The sequence below is a fragment of the Juglans regia genome, chromosome 2, assembly GCF_001411555.2.
Source record: "Juglans regia cultivar Chandler chromosome 2, Walnut 2.0, whole genome shotgun sequence".
Taxonomy (NCBI): domain Eukaryota; kingdom Viridiplantae; phylum Streptophyta; class Magnoliopsida; order Fagales; family Juglandaceae; genus Juglans; species Juglans regia.
Window position 1 is genome coordinate 30345990 of NC_049902.1, and position 16305 is coordinate 30362294.

At 34.1% G+C, this 16305-nt stretch overlaps 1 protein-coding gene and 1 non-coding gene across 2 annotated transcripts; both read right to left on the minus strand.

Moving 5' to 3' along the window:
- Nucleotides 1–2704: 2704 nt before the first annotated feature.
- Nucleotides 2705–2777, minus strand: TRNAA-AGC. Its single transcript has one exon. It is a non-coding gene; the product is annotated as a tRNA-Ala (tRNA).
- Nucleotides 2778–4270: 1493 nt separating this feature from the next.
- Nucleotides 4271–12267, minus strand: LOC109021586. Its single transcript, XM_035687821.1, has 6 exons — nucleotides 11694–12267; nucleotides 8722–8874; nucleotides 7135–7457; nucleotides 6067–6574; nucleotides 5952–5984; nucleotides 4271–5030 (listed from the first exon to the last, which is right to left on the minus strand). The coding sequence occupies exons 1-6, from the start codon at nucleotides 11869–11871 to the stop codon at nucleotides 4558–4560; spliced, it is 1668 nt and encodes a 555-aa protein (XP_035543714.1). The 5' UTR covers nucleotides 11872–12267; the 3' UTR covers nucleotides 4271–4557.
- Between the last annotated feature and the right edge of the window lie 4038 nt (nucleotides 12268–16305).

Below are 16305 nucleotides of genomic sequence, written 5' to 3' on the forward strand. Positions count from 1 at the left end.
ATATTCTCATTATTCCCTGGATGGCCACTGGCCAGTACATGATCTACTTAATTATAAGTCAACCTCTCAAGCAATATGGTAGTAAATATCAGATGAACTGAATTAAAATTATCACCACTTCTTAATAAATCAAATCAAAATTAAAATTCATAATTAAAAAAGTAGTATTCATGTTTTACTTACCTTTACAGTCGCATATATTAACCAATATCCATTTTCTGAATACTTTCTTGTATACCTAAGTTGATCAAGCAGAAACATAGCCATGAAATGAATCTGTAGTGTCAGTAAAAATATATTATCACCACCCAAGAATATTTTTTACACACCTTTCGAACTTGCAGAGCATCTTGAACCCTTAAATCATTTGACCATATGTAGGATAATACATAATTAAAATTCTGCAGATGGATGTGAACAGGTTAACCAAGAGGCTATTTGGGTTTAAAGAAGTGGGTAATATCGCTTTCAAAATGAAATATACAAGTGCATCTCTCACTTAATTTGTGTGATATTTACCTCTAATCTTAAGCACTACTGATCTTAGAAACTACATAATACTTTAAGAAAGTAAGATCATGCAAGAAGAAAACACTAGCTAATTCAGCAATGAATCTCCATCAGCACTAGCTACCTTATAAACCGATTCAAACGATTTATTTCTATAAAACATTGATGTGCATTATTGAAATGGCCCCTGCAATTATATTTCACAGCTGAAGCTACTGGCAAATACCATACCAGCAACAGACATCATTTTCTTCAACAATCATAGCACCGGATGAAAGTCTGATAGTTAATTCAAATTTACTTCTAGTTGTGGGAAGAAAAGGGCACGGAAAAATAAGCATTAATTAAATTTACCAGGATCATCTTAATGCTAATTCCTTTTTTCATCAAATTCTCGAATCTTTAAAGCTCAACATTAATTTAGGCAAACCAAGAACCCAACAAAAATAATCAATTTACTAATACACTTTAATTGGTTCTACTAATCTAAGAAACATATATAGTTTCGGTTGTTCATAAGCTGTTAATAACTATATAAACAAATAGTTACAGAGGCAACAAAACAATGCAACAGAGTCATAGTTACACAAGTTAGAACAACCAAACCCAACAAATAAAATCAAGTTGGATATTCCCCTAACAATTAAAACCAAACCCAGTACTCTACTCAACCAAGTGATTACCCCATCCATTCTTCACGCACAGAATCATAGTTACAGAGAGACAGAGAGACAGAGTACCCAAACAAGTGAACAATGCCCTAGAGGGAAAGGTTGACGGTGACCGAGATGCAGCGACCGAGATGCGGCGAGGACGAGCGGCGGACGGTCACGGCTCACGGGCTCAAGGGGCTTAGGGTTTCTGAGTTTGGTTTTCGCAGAGTAACGAGAGGCGAGCGAGAGAGAGAGAGAGAGAGAGACCGAGATGAATATAACCGGTATCAAAACGGTGTCGTTTTGATACCGGTTTTTATAATAAAAAAAAAATCCGGGTACCGGGTTAAAACCCGTATCTGGACTGGGTTGGTCCGGATTTTCAAACCGGGATTTCGGCCCGAGTTTGATCCGGGCCGAAACCTGGAACCAGAACCCGGTTTTCAGGGTTCCTGACCGGGCCGGGAAAAAACCCGGCCCGAATGAACAGTCCTAATCACCGCCCATTCTCAAAGTTGAATTATGTTTATAAGTTGGCGTAATGGTGCGTTATATTTCTTATTGCAAGTAGAGCCATTTTTTAAAAGAAACTAGCAAGGAAAAAAATAATTAAAAAGGGGGTGCCAATAAATCTAATGAATTAATTAGTGATATCTTTTGACATTAAACCAGAACTTAGGCCACGTTTGGTTTGTAAAATTATTTGAGATTTTATGTAGAAAAAATTTAAAAAATCATTTGAAATAACTGATTACAAATAAACTAATAATGCATGCGGCCTGCTAAGGACACGCATTGTGATAACCCTGCTATGGGTATAAGTAGTGAATTCCTACATTTTATTAGTTATGAAGTAAGAGTACTTTATAACGATTTCAATGGGCTTAAATGGGATTGTTGACAACTACTTTTGGAATATGTAGCCAAATGTGGATTGAGTCTTTCTTGAATCATTAATGCACGTGTCAAACAATGATTTGTGTTAATACGACGCTTCAAAAAGTTTGCTAACAAATTTACGAAGATAATTGATTGCTCGATCTTAAACTTACAAGCAGAAAAAAGTTAAATTAATTTGATATCAAACGGCATGAACTAAGCTCCAGACCAATTAATAATTACACGTGAATGTGATAGACATCAGTGTATATACCATGATAATATATATATATATATATATATATATTTATTTGTAAATATATACAAGCAAATTAAGGACTGCCACAAGAAAATTTGGGTGGATATGCATGTAAACATGCGTTGTTTCTTTTTACACTTTTTTTATGATGGCATTAACTTTTTTACAATGACTTATATAAAATTTATCTATTTAAAATTTATATAAATCATTTAATCTGAAACTCTTTCTGCGTAGACTTATAGACAGAACTACTCTTCCAGGCTGCTTTAACGGTAAACCCAATTAGAAAGCTTTGGATTATATCATATATATTCGCATCTTCTGAGAATTCAGCTTCATTTCTCACATCTATTTTATAAAGTAACAATGTGTGTAAGAAGCAAAAAAAAGGAGCATGAAGTGGAGATGCGGGGTATCGATCCCCGTACCTCTCGCATGCTAAGCGAGCGCTCTACCATCTGAGCTACATCCCCACTCTTTAATTTAGTTTTTATTTATATTTAGATGTAAACTTCTTTATTATTTCATTCGTTCAAGCACTCAATGGTTGTGGCCTGTGGGCAATAAAAGTGATACTTTATAAAACATTCCCATAGAATCCAACTTTTTTATTTTTTTTAATCCAAATTTCATCTTCAAACACACTTAAACCCTCTGTTATGTTTTCTTGTAACATCCTGTTTTTGCTCCCTCAAAAAAATAATAGTTGTCCACCCATACAAAGACTTGTTTTCTAATTAATCTTTTTTTTTTTAAAAAAAAAAGGTCAAAATGGGGGTTACAATTTTAAAGGCCAGCGATATCTCCAAAAATCCTTCTGGCTAAGTTTGGATACCAAAACCATTTCAAACTAATCTCATCTCATCATTACAATTTTTATAAATTCTTACATAAAATATAATAAATAATTCAACTTTTTTAAATTTTAAAATAATAATAATATTAAAAAAATATTTTCTAATAATATTTTTTTTAATTTTTATCTAAAACCATCTCATCTCATCTCATATCACTATCCAAACCTAAGAGAAACACCATTATCTTAAGAGAATTAGTACGAGCAGTAAATGAAAGGTCAGAAGCAACTTTCTCATGGCTACAACCATGTGTTGCCATGCAACTCACATGATATTCCTTTACATGCATGGATAGCCAAATATGACCTTGATAAAACCTTGAGTCAGAGAAAGCGAAACTTGTGGTCTAGGAAGCACGCACCCTTGAAATTGAAGCATCATGCTGAAAGGAGATTCTCTACATATCAACACCACCATACCACAAAACCACCTCATAATATATTGCAGAATTGCCTCAACACCACTACCCTAAAAGAATTCTCCTTCCAGTCAACTCACAAAGTTCATAAAAGTGCGAATTATTCACAGTACAAGTTCGCTTATTGAGTCACCTCCGATAATACCGATAATGATTATGGTGTTTGAAGCATTCCCAGTTCGAGCATCCCACCTCATGTGTACTACATCCCATCTCATCTCTTTGAAACCCTCACTCAGAAAATAAAGGTCCGTTTAGAATTTGGATTGAATTGAATCATTTCACTATCTCAACACACAACTTCTAAATCACTAAACTCAACCCAACTCTTCTTTACATATAGGACCCACAACTTTTTTAACTCATCTCTTTATATGCAGAACTCACAATCTTTTGTAACTTCTCATAAATACATTCAAACTCATCTTAACATCCAAACATATCTAAATTCATCTTAGATGAATCCCATAAAACTCACTCCACAATTTCAGTTCGCTACTATTTATAAAAAATTCAACTCATCTCAACTTAACTTAACTCAACTCAACATCCAAACAGTTCATTGATAAGAAAAGTGCAGCCGTTTTTGCAGCAAATGAGACATTTCTTAAAATTATCAAACAAACATCAGTTTTGCAAGTACGTATAAGATGTTTCAGCTGGGCGCGCGAGAAATGAATAGAATCAAGTGTTTTAAGAGAATGAGATGTAAATTTACTTCCATTGCCTCATGAAATGACCTACAGAAGGCAAAGAATTCCCTGCCGCGTGTACAAATTTTTCAATGTTACAACACTGGAACCCCAAGGTCACCCCTCACGATAATGACATTCCAGCTAGAGCTTCAGCCCCTACAACAATCCCTTTCTACCTAACACCATAATATATACAAACCAATGGTTTAAACAAAGGCAAATCAGTGTTACCGAGAAATCACAACAATTTTCAGAAGGAATAAGCTTCTGTACAAAGTTGAGATCAGTCAACCCCATCCGGTCCTCTGCTCCAATCCATGGGCAAAATTTTTCTTACCTTCTGATGACTGTTGTAAGCCTTATTCAACACCCTTGCAGGTGGGGGCATTGAACATGATTGCTTTAAAATGCTGGCACTTGAATGTTTAGTTTCTGCAACCAAGTCCTTAATTGATTTGCTGGGTGATGATCTGCTTGACCTAGCAGTTGACCAATTTATCGGTCCTCTCCTGGGACAATTGTAAAAATCTGGATCCCCACTGCTCTCAATCATGGAGAGCTTAGGCTTCTTCGAGGACACCAGAGGGTCCAAACTTCTTACCCTATTGTTGGACGCCAACACCGGAATCAATGTTGCAAATGTTTCTTCTAGTTTCTCGTTTGATTTCAACTTGCGAGCTTTCATAGCCTTTTGTGAGTAAGTCGCAAGGTCATATAGAGTTTGTGCAGCAGCCACCAGTTTTGGACATCGCCCAGCTGTCATAAACAAAAAGCACATTGACCCAAAGAAAAAGGGCAATAGAACATAACTCACATATTGAATGAAATAAATGCCATCAATATTCCACATTTTGTAACACAACCATTAGACCCAGGGGCAGACCCACGTTCACAGGTGGGGGGCCCATAATTTTTTCTCAATCAATCAAGTCCACATTGTCCAGCTATCTCATACACCTAGGTCTAGGCCACTTCAGAGTTGTCTAGACAAATAAATTATTTAATCTAGTTTAAAGTAAAAACTAAAAGTGCGTTGTTGCCGGCTGCCAAAATGTTTTTACATAACATCACTCTATTTCCTAGTCCCAATACCATAACTTCACTATTATACATTGTAATAAGTTGGCCCCTCCGCTTAAAAATTTATTTTTCAATCTTAGTAACACATTTCATGCGGCAGATATGACTATCACCAATCTGATGAGAGAAAACAACTGAATTAAGCTTAATCTAAGACCTCTAGATCACTAAAAAGATAGTGTTTGCAAAGCAGAAAAAGATCCACTAAGTTTTAGTTCTCTTCCATAACATAATATACAAACAAAACTGACCACCACTGAATGGTTTGAAGCAATTATATCAAATGACATAACATTCATCTAGTTTTCAATCTCCATTTTTTCCTTCTTTTTTCTCACATTTCCTTCTACCTGTTCCCTTCACACCAAGTATGCATACCCTCATGCCCCACTCCTCTAAAACACACGTACCAAAACACAGTTCCAAAACAAACACACAAAAACAGATAGGTATATGGATATGCAAAGGCAACTCACATATCTCTGACCAACAGAGTAACTAGAAGGGTAAATACATACACACGCGCGTGCATACATACATACATACATACATACATATATATGAGTAACAAGAAGGTTGCTATAGTGGCGGTCGTACCGTTTCCTTGATAATTCACTTGCCCTCCAGTATCTGCATTTTCAAGAAGAAGCAATATCCCAATTTAAAAAAAGAAAACAGAAGAATCTATGAAAAAAAATCATGAGATTCTTACCCCGAAATATGTAAGAAGCTTTTGGACACATTGCAGAAGAGAACGAATCCTTCTCAGACCAAGGAAGACTAACAGATATCGATGGCCAAATTTTATTTTCTGAACTCAGACCTGAAGGAACCAGGCTCTGATCATAAGTTAGTGACTCTATGTTCGCAAGAAAATCTGTGGCAATCCTTTGACAGCTGCAAACATTCGCTATTCTTAGCCATCTACCTTGGCATGTGCTCCTACTTGTAGACAATTTAATTGAATCGGAATTATTTCTACAATGCCCACTAAAAATATGTGACCATGGAAAAGGTGGCAAGGTGACTTTGCAAGGCATTGTCTTGCCTGTGCGTAGATCAGAGGTATTCCTTGAAGATGCAGAAGACTTGGCCACATCAAGGAGCAAAGACTCCAAGTCCTTGGGTTCAGCAAGTACCAAACGTTTCAAAATATCTTTAGGTTGACATAATGGATAATCAAGCGGATTAGATGGTGTATCAGGCTTGCTATAAGAATCCTGGATAGAGGAACAAGACTACTGGTTATCAGCCTTCAAATTATATGGCAAACCATTAAAAAAGTTGTTAGCTTTCAATGGTATTAACTATAATGAAGCTGGAGCAGCGTTCATGTGGCACTCGTAATACATGGGTGCAGCATTCATGTTTCAAATGTACTGTGTTGATCCATCATTGAAATTACACGTCCAGAGACTCTCAGCCAGTAGAAACCCTTTTCTCTTAGCAGAGCTGGTTTTTAAAATTTACTATGATTTATTTTTTTATAGGCAAAAAAAAGTATTTCTATAACCTCAAAAATTTTAAAATCAATAGTCATGTCAGGTAGTTTTCCAATAATTCTACCAGCTCTCCATGGCTACTTGACTTGCTTGGTTAATATCAAAGTCCAAATCAAGGGTTCAAAAGGTTGTATTCAAATAAGAGGATAACTTTCCAATGACTTTTCAACTGAGTAATCAAATTTCTGATTTTAGTCATTTGACTGTAGTGAAAAATGCTATGAACATGTCGGCCAGGGTCAGAATGACCAGCATCCTAAATTCTCTATACAACTAACCTTGTTACATGAAGATGGATCTGTTGTGCAGGAGGACTCTCCTTTATCATCAGAAACAGAGCTCGAGAAGCATGTGGACATTTTATTGTTGGAGAAGTTGTCTATATCGGCAATATTTTGGGACTGGACAGTTCTTGAGAGCTGCAGGACAGAGAAAGCCTTTCTAACTGAATGAAAAAAACCTGCATTAATGTTTTCTGCTTTCTCCTCTTTGTCTTTAACCAAACTAGAACACTTGTAAGTGCCGTCAAGTAAATCATTCAAAGCCGGGTCATCCATAAGTTTCGTGATGTCATGAGTATCTAGCTTCAGACCAAATAATCCTGATAATAATTTCCAATATTTATTAGTATTAGATTCATGGAAATTATACTTGGTTCTTTTTCTTTTTCTTTTTCTTTTTGTTTTTGGGGGTGGGGGGGGGACAATAGGTATATAAGGTAATTTTTCCTCCCACATCAATATATGGGGTAGTGAATTGTTATAAATAACTGAAAATATTCTTGAAGAACGCAGTAGGCCTACCCCAAGTACATAGGATGCATAAAAGAGAGACACCGAACAAAAAAATATACGAAGAAATCATGAAAACTCGGCCTACTGAGATTTATAGCAGCTGCCCAAAGAAACAGAGTATTGAAGAAGGTTTTAAGCTTTTCCATCGCCCGCTTATGATCCTCAAAATTTTTATCCATCCTTTCTCTCCACATATACCACCCTAGATATATGAATCATCTTCCATACTACCGCAATTCAAAGGTTGCCATATGACCCTATCCCGTTTGCAAAAGAGTGTACTATCCTTCTACATAACCCAAGCCCACCCAATTCCACCAAAGAAATTGTTCCACAAACCACTGGCATCGTCAAGATTGAGTAAAAGGTGGTAAATACGAAGGTCAGAGTTGTAGATATAGTAAAAGAAAAGTACAAATAAAAATTATGCTCAACTCAACCAAGCCTTGATCCCCAGTAACTGGGTTGGGTCCATTTATACCACTCAGCTTCACTAGAGTCATGTCCCCAATTATATCTGTAACAGATAGATATCTCTTATAACTGCAAGGCATGCACTGTACGCATCCAAACAATCTCTAAGGACTTTTGTCTTTTTGTTCCCAATTGATATCACCCCTACCTTCACTGAAATAACTTCATGCGTTGCCCTAACTTTTCTAATACCACAAATTATTATTACTATTTATTTTATCAGTAAACAAGAGTTTTATTAATGATATAGATAGGCATAGCCCAAGTAAGAGGTACAAATTATATGGCCTATTTAGTTTCAATAGCATACAAAATATTGACTGAAGTATACATGTCTTACTAATATGAATAAATATGTAGCTATTACACTAATTAACACCTAGAAATTGGTTGTTTTCATTTTTTTAACAAAACTAGAGAGATCTAAATTTGGATATGGGTTAATGCTTCAAACCTCAACTCAATATCTAAATGGGCAGCAAACTCAAACCCCAAATATGAACTGAATTTGTTCACTAGCAATCAAAAAATAAACAAATTAAGTCTCTTCAAAGAGGCAAACCGTTTTTATTTATGATTTTTCTGAAAATGCCATACCAAAGAAGTTGTTCCCTCCAGAAGATTGACTGAAGTTTGATGATGCCACCTTCATTGAGAAAGAATTATATTTGATCTTCCCAGGAACTTTGAAACTTCTCTTATCACCTCGCTTGTTGAAGTTGGTCTTTTGTTTCACCAACTGACTATCATCTAGAATGTGTCAAAACAAAAAGATAAAAAATTGAATCATTCCAATCTCTGAAAAGCTGAAATGAGAATCCAAACCTTTAATCAAAGCTACAAAGGCCAATAAATATCACAAAAATTATATTTATGATATGAAAATTAGATCATAGAATTTCCGCAGTCACACCAGGAAAATGAATCATTTTTTCTGTTTACTTGTGAATAGTCAAGGTGTGAGATTTGATGCTCAATATACCTTTAAAATACTCATTGCCAAGGCTCCAAGGCTCGACAAAGGGAGGGAGATGTGGCGGGGGAAAGAAAACACTCTCGGAGATCAAGATTTTATTTGTTTTTCATCGAAAATGAAGAAGGCCGAGGATGGCCTACAGTGTGTGCATCTGAAGGGAACACGCTTTTTCAACCGCAATGGTATGATTGTCGGGCCCTCTCCTCATTCCGCCCGCTGGCCTATTGGGATAGCAGCCTTCAGGTTTTGCCTGGCCTTTTTTTATAATAAAACATTCCAACTAGGCCCAGGAGAGCACTGGCAACAATAGAAAGGAAGGGGTCCATGCGAGATCCATGTGAGAGATTTGACATCAGGAAACCCAATCCACATCTAGGTGCAAGATTTGATACTCAATATGCCTTTATCATACTCATTGATCTCTATCAATCATAGACCTTCCACCCAACGTGGAATTTAGTGAGTGGGGCACCGCATAAAGAAGGGGAAATTAAAAATTTTGAATGTTCAAAACACTGGTAGTGTAATACCCCATTCTAACTGATAAGGGTAGGTGGTGTATGGGATTTCATATTGTTTGAGAATGAGAAGTTTTTGTTCTTTATAATAGTTCCAATGGGGCTCCAATTGTATCATTGATTAGTCATTTTGGAGTATAGGCTCAAATGTGGCTTGGGCATCTATTGGGGCGTTACAAATGGTATCAAAACCTATCACAACCAGAAATGTGGGATTTGAGCTCTGCCACTTATGATGGACTGACACGACGAGAACGTCGGGAATTTAAGGGGGGGCGATTGTGATACCCTATTCTAACTTATAAGGATAGGTGATGTATGGGATCCCTCATTACTTGAAAATGAGAAGTTCTTACTCTTTATAATGATTCCAATAGGGCTCTAATTGTATCATTGACTAGTCTTTCTAGAGTATAGACCCGAACGTAGCTTGGAACTCCCCTGGGGCGTTACAATTAGGTTGCATGAAGTGATCGCGTAGTAAAGGCTGTATAAGAATTCACACTATGAAACCCAAGATGGCATCTTGCATGACTAAGCAACTCTTTTAAGGGGCAAAAATGGCAAAATCTGTTTGAAGACCCTGTTGAGGTACAACGGTTTGAAGACAATGTCACAATGGAGGAGGAGATGATCAACGGTTTCCCCATTTAATTTACACATACAACACCAGTCTATCAAAACAATATGACACCTGCAAAGACTATCCATAGTAAGGCTTAATTTGTTGATTTCAAGCCTGGAACCTGAAACTAAGCTTGATTTGGTTAAGCTTATTAACAGGCTGGATTCTTAACTAGACAGTTCCACTTTTTTTATAAGATAAGACTTTATTCAAACAAGTAAAGAGGCATCAATCAAGTACACAGGTAGTATACGAAGTTTCACTTATCACAAAGCTGAATTCAACAACCTCAAAAGGTTGAATACATCTAAACTTCAAGTTCAATTATTAGCAAACCCAACTTAAAAATTCATCACCCATGTAACATTATTCCCAAAGAAAAAAGTTAACAAGAAAGGTAGAGAGTATAAGCCAATAATTCTGATACAATGGAGCAACCATACAGGCTTAAATGTATTTTCTAGTTGGAAAACATGAGTTTTATTTTTTGTAAGTTGGTTCGCACCAATTATGTGGGGAGATAAAACATTAGGAGCTGCTCTTCTAAAGAGCAATTTCTGTAATGAGCTAGGCATTCGGTAAAAGCAGGGCAAACCCAAATATTCATACATGTATCATATGACATATTTATGGAAAATCAAGCTGCTGGTGATAAACTGGTAGCAAGATGGTAATGGTGCCACCATTATCAATTTTGGTATTAATTGAGAAGGTGCTGGTAAAATTCAACCCCAGACCCCCCCCCCAAAAAAAAAAAAAAAAAAAAAAAACAAAGAAGAAGAAGAGGAATAAAAGCCAAAATCTTAGATCTCCAAACTCTTATATCTAGTATATCCCTCCCTCAACAATCAATAACGAAAATATATCACCTATTTAGAGTCGAACACAAAAATATCAAAACAAAGGTATTTTTTCCTTCGAAGCAGCAGGATTTCATTTTTTATAAGTAAAACCCACTTCTCTTTAATCTCTTCTCCTTCCTAAATTGATTTTCCAAACAGACATATTACAATATACAAAACCCGACACATGTTGCAAATGAAAAACTTTGTTTATTCACCTGCAAATTTTAGAAACCTCCAATGACGAGTCTTATTCCTTAATAACTTCCTACTGAATGTACTTATTCAGTTACCTATTCAACCAATCAAATATAATTAGCGCGTGGCCCCACTTCTTTCGAGACATAGCTCGCTCCCTAATGTGCCTCACAAATGAAGCCGACCCATTACTTCCAGAAACCAAGGTTTCAAATCTTAATGCCCCCTCAAATATGAGGGATGATAATTGACAGAAAAAAACACAAAAATCCGCTCTCAAACATGTTCAAATTCAGGAAATAACCAATGAGCAACCATTCACTGACTCGAATTGCAGAGAAATCAAGCACTGAAACGAAAAGGAAAAAGAACTACAAAAACCGTGTGTAAGACTAATTTGTGATTTGTACCGCAAATCTTTACTGGAGCTTCGAGCTTGAGAAGATTAGACTGGCTGAGAAAAATCTCCTTCGACGAAAGGCAGAGCTCCCGGACTTCCGACTCGGTCAGCTGCACCTGCTTCGTCGTCCGACCAACCTTCGCCCCCGTCAGCCGAAGTATGATATCGTCAAGCAACGTCTCCTCCATCAAAACCGTCTAAAAGAACCTCGACCTCACAGGGTATCAAAGTGAAAGAAATCCCCAAAAGAAAGCAAGAAAACCGAACACACTCTCTCTGTCTCTCTCTCTCTCTCTATAAAGTTCTGGGCTCAAAGGGACCGTCAGAAGGATCCGATTCAGGCAGCGAGACCGTCTCTTGTTAAAGTAAAATATAGAGAATAATTTCACAACGATTTCACGTTAAATATAACGTGTAAAAACACGAGTCCGGCAACCGCGAAGGATAGAAAAAAGTCTGATGATGGGTCAGTGAGTTTGGCCGCCGCTTGCAAACGGTAGACGGAGTTACAGATAGGACATAACAGTTGGGAGAGGGGGCACCCGAAACAAGGGAGAAGGAACCAGGCCGTGGAAACCAGTAAATGAAAAGAGTTTATGACGCATAAGCAAATTCCGTACACCACTTAAAATATATATAATTTTATAATTTTATCTTCATGTTTTATATTTTATAAAATATAAAAATAAAAAAATAAATTTATATATTTATATATTTTTAAATAATATACAAAAGAGTAAGACTTATGTATAAAATTTTTCAAATAAAAATATTTACTTATTCAAAAATTCTAACTATCAAATTTAATTATTATTCACAAATTATTTCAACTCATTTTATCTTATTTTTTAATCTAAAAAAATTATATTTCGATAATAATATTAAAAATTAATATTTAATTTAATTTTTAACTTTTATTTAAAATTATTTTATCCTATCTCATTATCCAAATTGTACCTAAAATAAATTAAATTTTAAGTATCATTTGGTCAGTAAGTTGAGATGAGATAAGTTAAGTTGAAAGTTGAATAAAATATTGTAAGAATATTATTTTTTAATATTATTTTTTTTTTAGACCTGAAAAAGTTAAATTATTTATTATATTTTGTGTGAGAATTTAGTAAAATTGTAATGATAAGATGAGATAAAATGAAACACTTTCACTATTCAAACAAGACTTATTATAAAGTAGATCATATATTATGAATATATGTGAATTTATGAATTTATTTTTATATAATCTTTTTATATTTGTGTCTATAAATGGCAGATTACATGCGATTTGCATGTGAGAATGAGAATGAGAATAATTCTATTAAGAAGATGTTTAGAAAATAAGATGAAATGAGAATTTTGTAGATAGTAATAAGATGGTTTGTGAATAATATTGAGATAAATATTTATAAGGTTTTGACAAATGAGAGATAAAAAGTTAAATAAAAAATATTGTAAAGTTAAATTGTCAGAATATAATTTTTTAATATGATTTTTATTTTGATATTTGAAAAAAAAAATTTTTTTTTTTTTTTTGAAAAGTTAGGAAAATTGTAACGATTAGTGTGAAAAAATTGTAATGATTAATTTGAAAGTATTTATATTTGAATGATATTTGAAAAATAGATAAAATAAGATAGAATGAAATTAAATGAAATTTGAACGGATGGGATGAAAAATGTTTCCTAACATCCCCTAAGATTGATATTATTTTAATCTTATTTTCAATTACGTGTGATGATGTATCACATTTAAAATGATTTCTTTTATCAATCATTTAAATAGTATTCATTTAAATTTATCACATTACCAAATATAATTAGCGATAACAAAAGTTATGAGAGATTTATCGATCAATATAATTTGACTCCTATTTGTGAATTCATCATGATAGGTGGGGAAGACAACATTTTAATATGTTATAATTAGTAATAGCTTGACATGCCACTTTGGAATTTGAAACTTTCGCCCAAATATTACATTTTGTCGGCCGATTTTTCTAAAATCTTAAACATTAGTTTTAAATTTAATAGCTGAGTTTTGAATTATTTTGAAGCTCCATTTCTAATATCATCTTTATGAGAAACTTAAGGTACTATATAGTTTAGGACTGTTCATCCAAATTTCAATCTAGAAATTTCATCCAAACCGAAACTCAAACTGGATTACCCCATGTCAGACCAGGACGGAATCCGGATGAATCCAAATTTTTTTAAATCCAGATTCCAAATTTCGGGTTTCAGATTGGACTCGCTTTTTTTTTCAATTTGAATGTGTATCCTCTTAGCTGCTAATGCATTTGGTTGGAGTCCGTCTTTCTTTGGAAATAAAAAAAAAAAAAAAAGATCCTAATAGAACAGCAATGCCTGTTGGCTGTTATTGCTCTCGTGAATAGAAGACGCTTCCGTCACTTTTATGATAAATCAATGTATAATCATCATCATCATTATCCCTCAGCCTTCGAGAAGTTCCGTCAGAAGTCCTGCGGCTGTCTTGTGAAGGACCAGCGGGAGCTACCGTTAGGTATAATTGATTTTTTATTTTTTATTTATATTTTTTAACATTTTTAAATATTTAAAAAAAATTAAAATAAATCAGAATATTATTAAAAAATAATTTCTTAATCATTAAGTAAAAAAAAAAAAAAATCCAGCTGTAAGAAGAGTATATTTTCCAAAGTTTATTGATGTATGTTTCCACAACTCCATCGACTACATCCATATTTTGACCGATCATGTATGGGGCACAGGCACTATTTAAGGCGTGCATGGTCCCATGTGTTGTTCTCTCTATTGTTGTGGACACAAGTATTGTCGCTTTTTTATTAGGAACTATTGTTCCTCTTATTACTTATTTTTCAACATCCTCATATTCACAAATTTTGGAAGAGTTTAATTTTTGAAAACATCAAAACATTCAAGATTAAAAAACAAGAAGAAGAAGAAGTACCACTCGATACCTAGATCGGATATATCCTAGTTTTGCAACCCAAGTTCCGACTCAGATTTTATTGGGCTTGAATCCAGATTCCAAATAAACAATCCTAGTATAGTTATAATTATGATAAACTTAACATATTAAGAGTGATAGTATTTTTATTTTATATTTTATTATTATTATTACACAATCTAAGACGACATATTTTAAGAAAGGAGAATGAAAAGAATCTCGCTAGGGATCCTGCTGGAGCTTCTTGCTCCAATATATATATATATATATTTTTTTGCTTAGTGATTAAAAAAGTGTTGTTTAATAATATTATGAATTTTATTTTTTTTATAAAAATATTTAAAAGTGTTAAAAAATGATGTGAAAGAACAACAAAAAAAACTTAAGTTTTTTTTTCACATATTGTTTTAACACTCTTAAATAATTTTTTTATTTTTTAAAAAGAAGAAAATTTACAATATTATTAATCAACATTTTCTTAATTATTAAGGAGGAGGAGGATGAGAAAAAAGAGAAGCGAAGCTCCAATGGGATCCTTTAAGAAATTGTGTAAGTTAATCACTTAAATTGAAAGATATGACATGTGAGATGATGCGTTGGTAGTCACTTGTTTCGTCGTAAAAATCGTAGTATTTTCAATTGTGGTTGTTTTGTGTTTGACTATGTTAATATGCTTTTAGTTTTCAATATTCCATTATGAAAAATATTTTAGTTATAAAGGAATTTTATAAAAATAAATTTATAAATTGACTTAATTTAATATAATATAATAAATTTTATTATAAAATAGATCTAACATATCAAATGGAGTCATGTTATTTTATAAATTTACTTTTGTAAAATTTATTTATATATGTAACACTTCTCTTCTATTATATTTTCAATCTCATGGCTGAAGACTTGGATTGTGCACGTTTGATTTTGTGTTTGGTTATGTTTTTTTTTTTTTTTTTTCCCCTCAAGAAGTCTAATACTTTATAGATGAAACCAAATAAACTAATACATCATAAGTTGTCTGATCGAAGCTTAATTATACAAAGGTAAATCTTTTCCACTATAAAAGGATAACAGAATAGGGGGAATTTGGATTAAAGGGATATTGTCGTAGGCTTGCATCGTCGTTGCCCATTGCGCCAAGTTGTGCACACATCGATTCAATGAACGATGTATTTTCTTAGCTTTCCATTCTTTAAAAGAAGTGAGATGATGTTTGATGTCGCCCGTGATTGGATTCATGGTCCAGTCTTGTACAACAACAGAATTGGATATTGCCTCTATTGTGGTGCTTGAATCTCCTTCTAATAATATTTTTTGCAGACCCAATTTTTTTGCTTCAGTCATTGCCATCAAGGCTACCTTGGCTTCTCCTAAATTTGGACTCACACTACATATGAAATCAGTGTTTGATTATGTTATCTCGCTCTATATATGTTCCCACGTGATATTGAATATTCTTATAAATGTTATTTTTGCTAGCATCTTACTAATAGTATAATGAACCCATAACACTGTCATACATTATAATTGACCACTCTTAGCCCATAATGTCCATAAATTATTCTCCCCAGCAACTTGAAATCTTCTTAGGAGTTTCAATTATCACGCTGAACTTTTCTCTACCCAAAGTCCTCATCTCTCTCAATAATTATAGCTCTTTCACAAATGCCTCCTATGCAAAT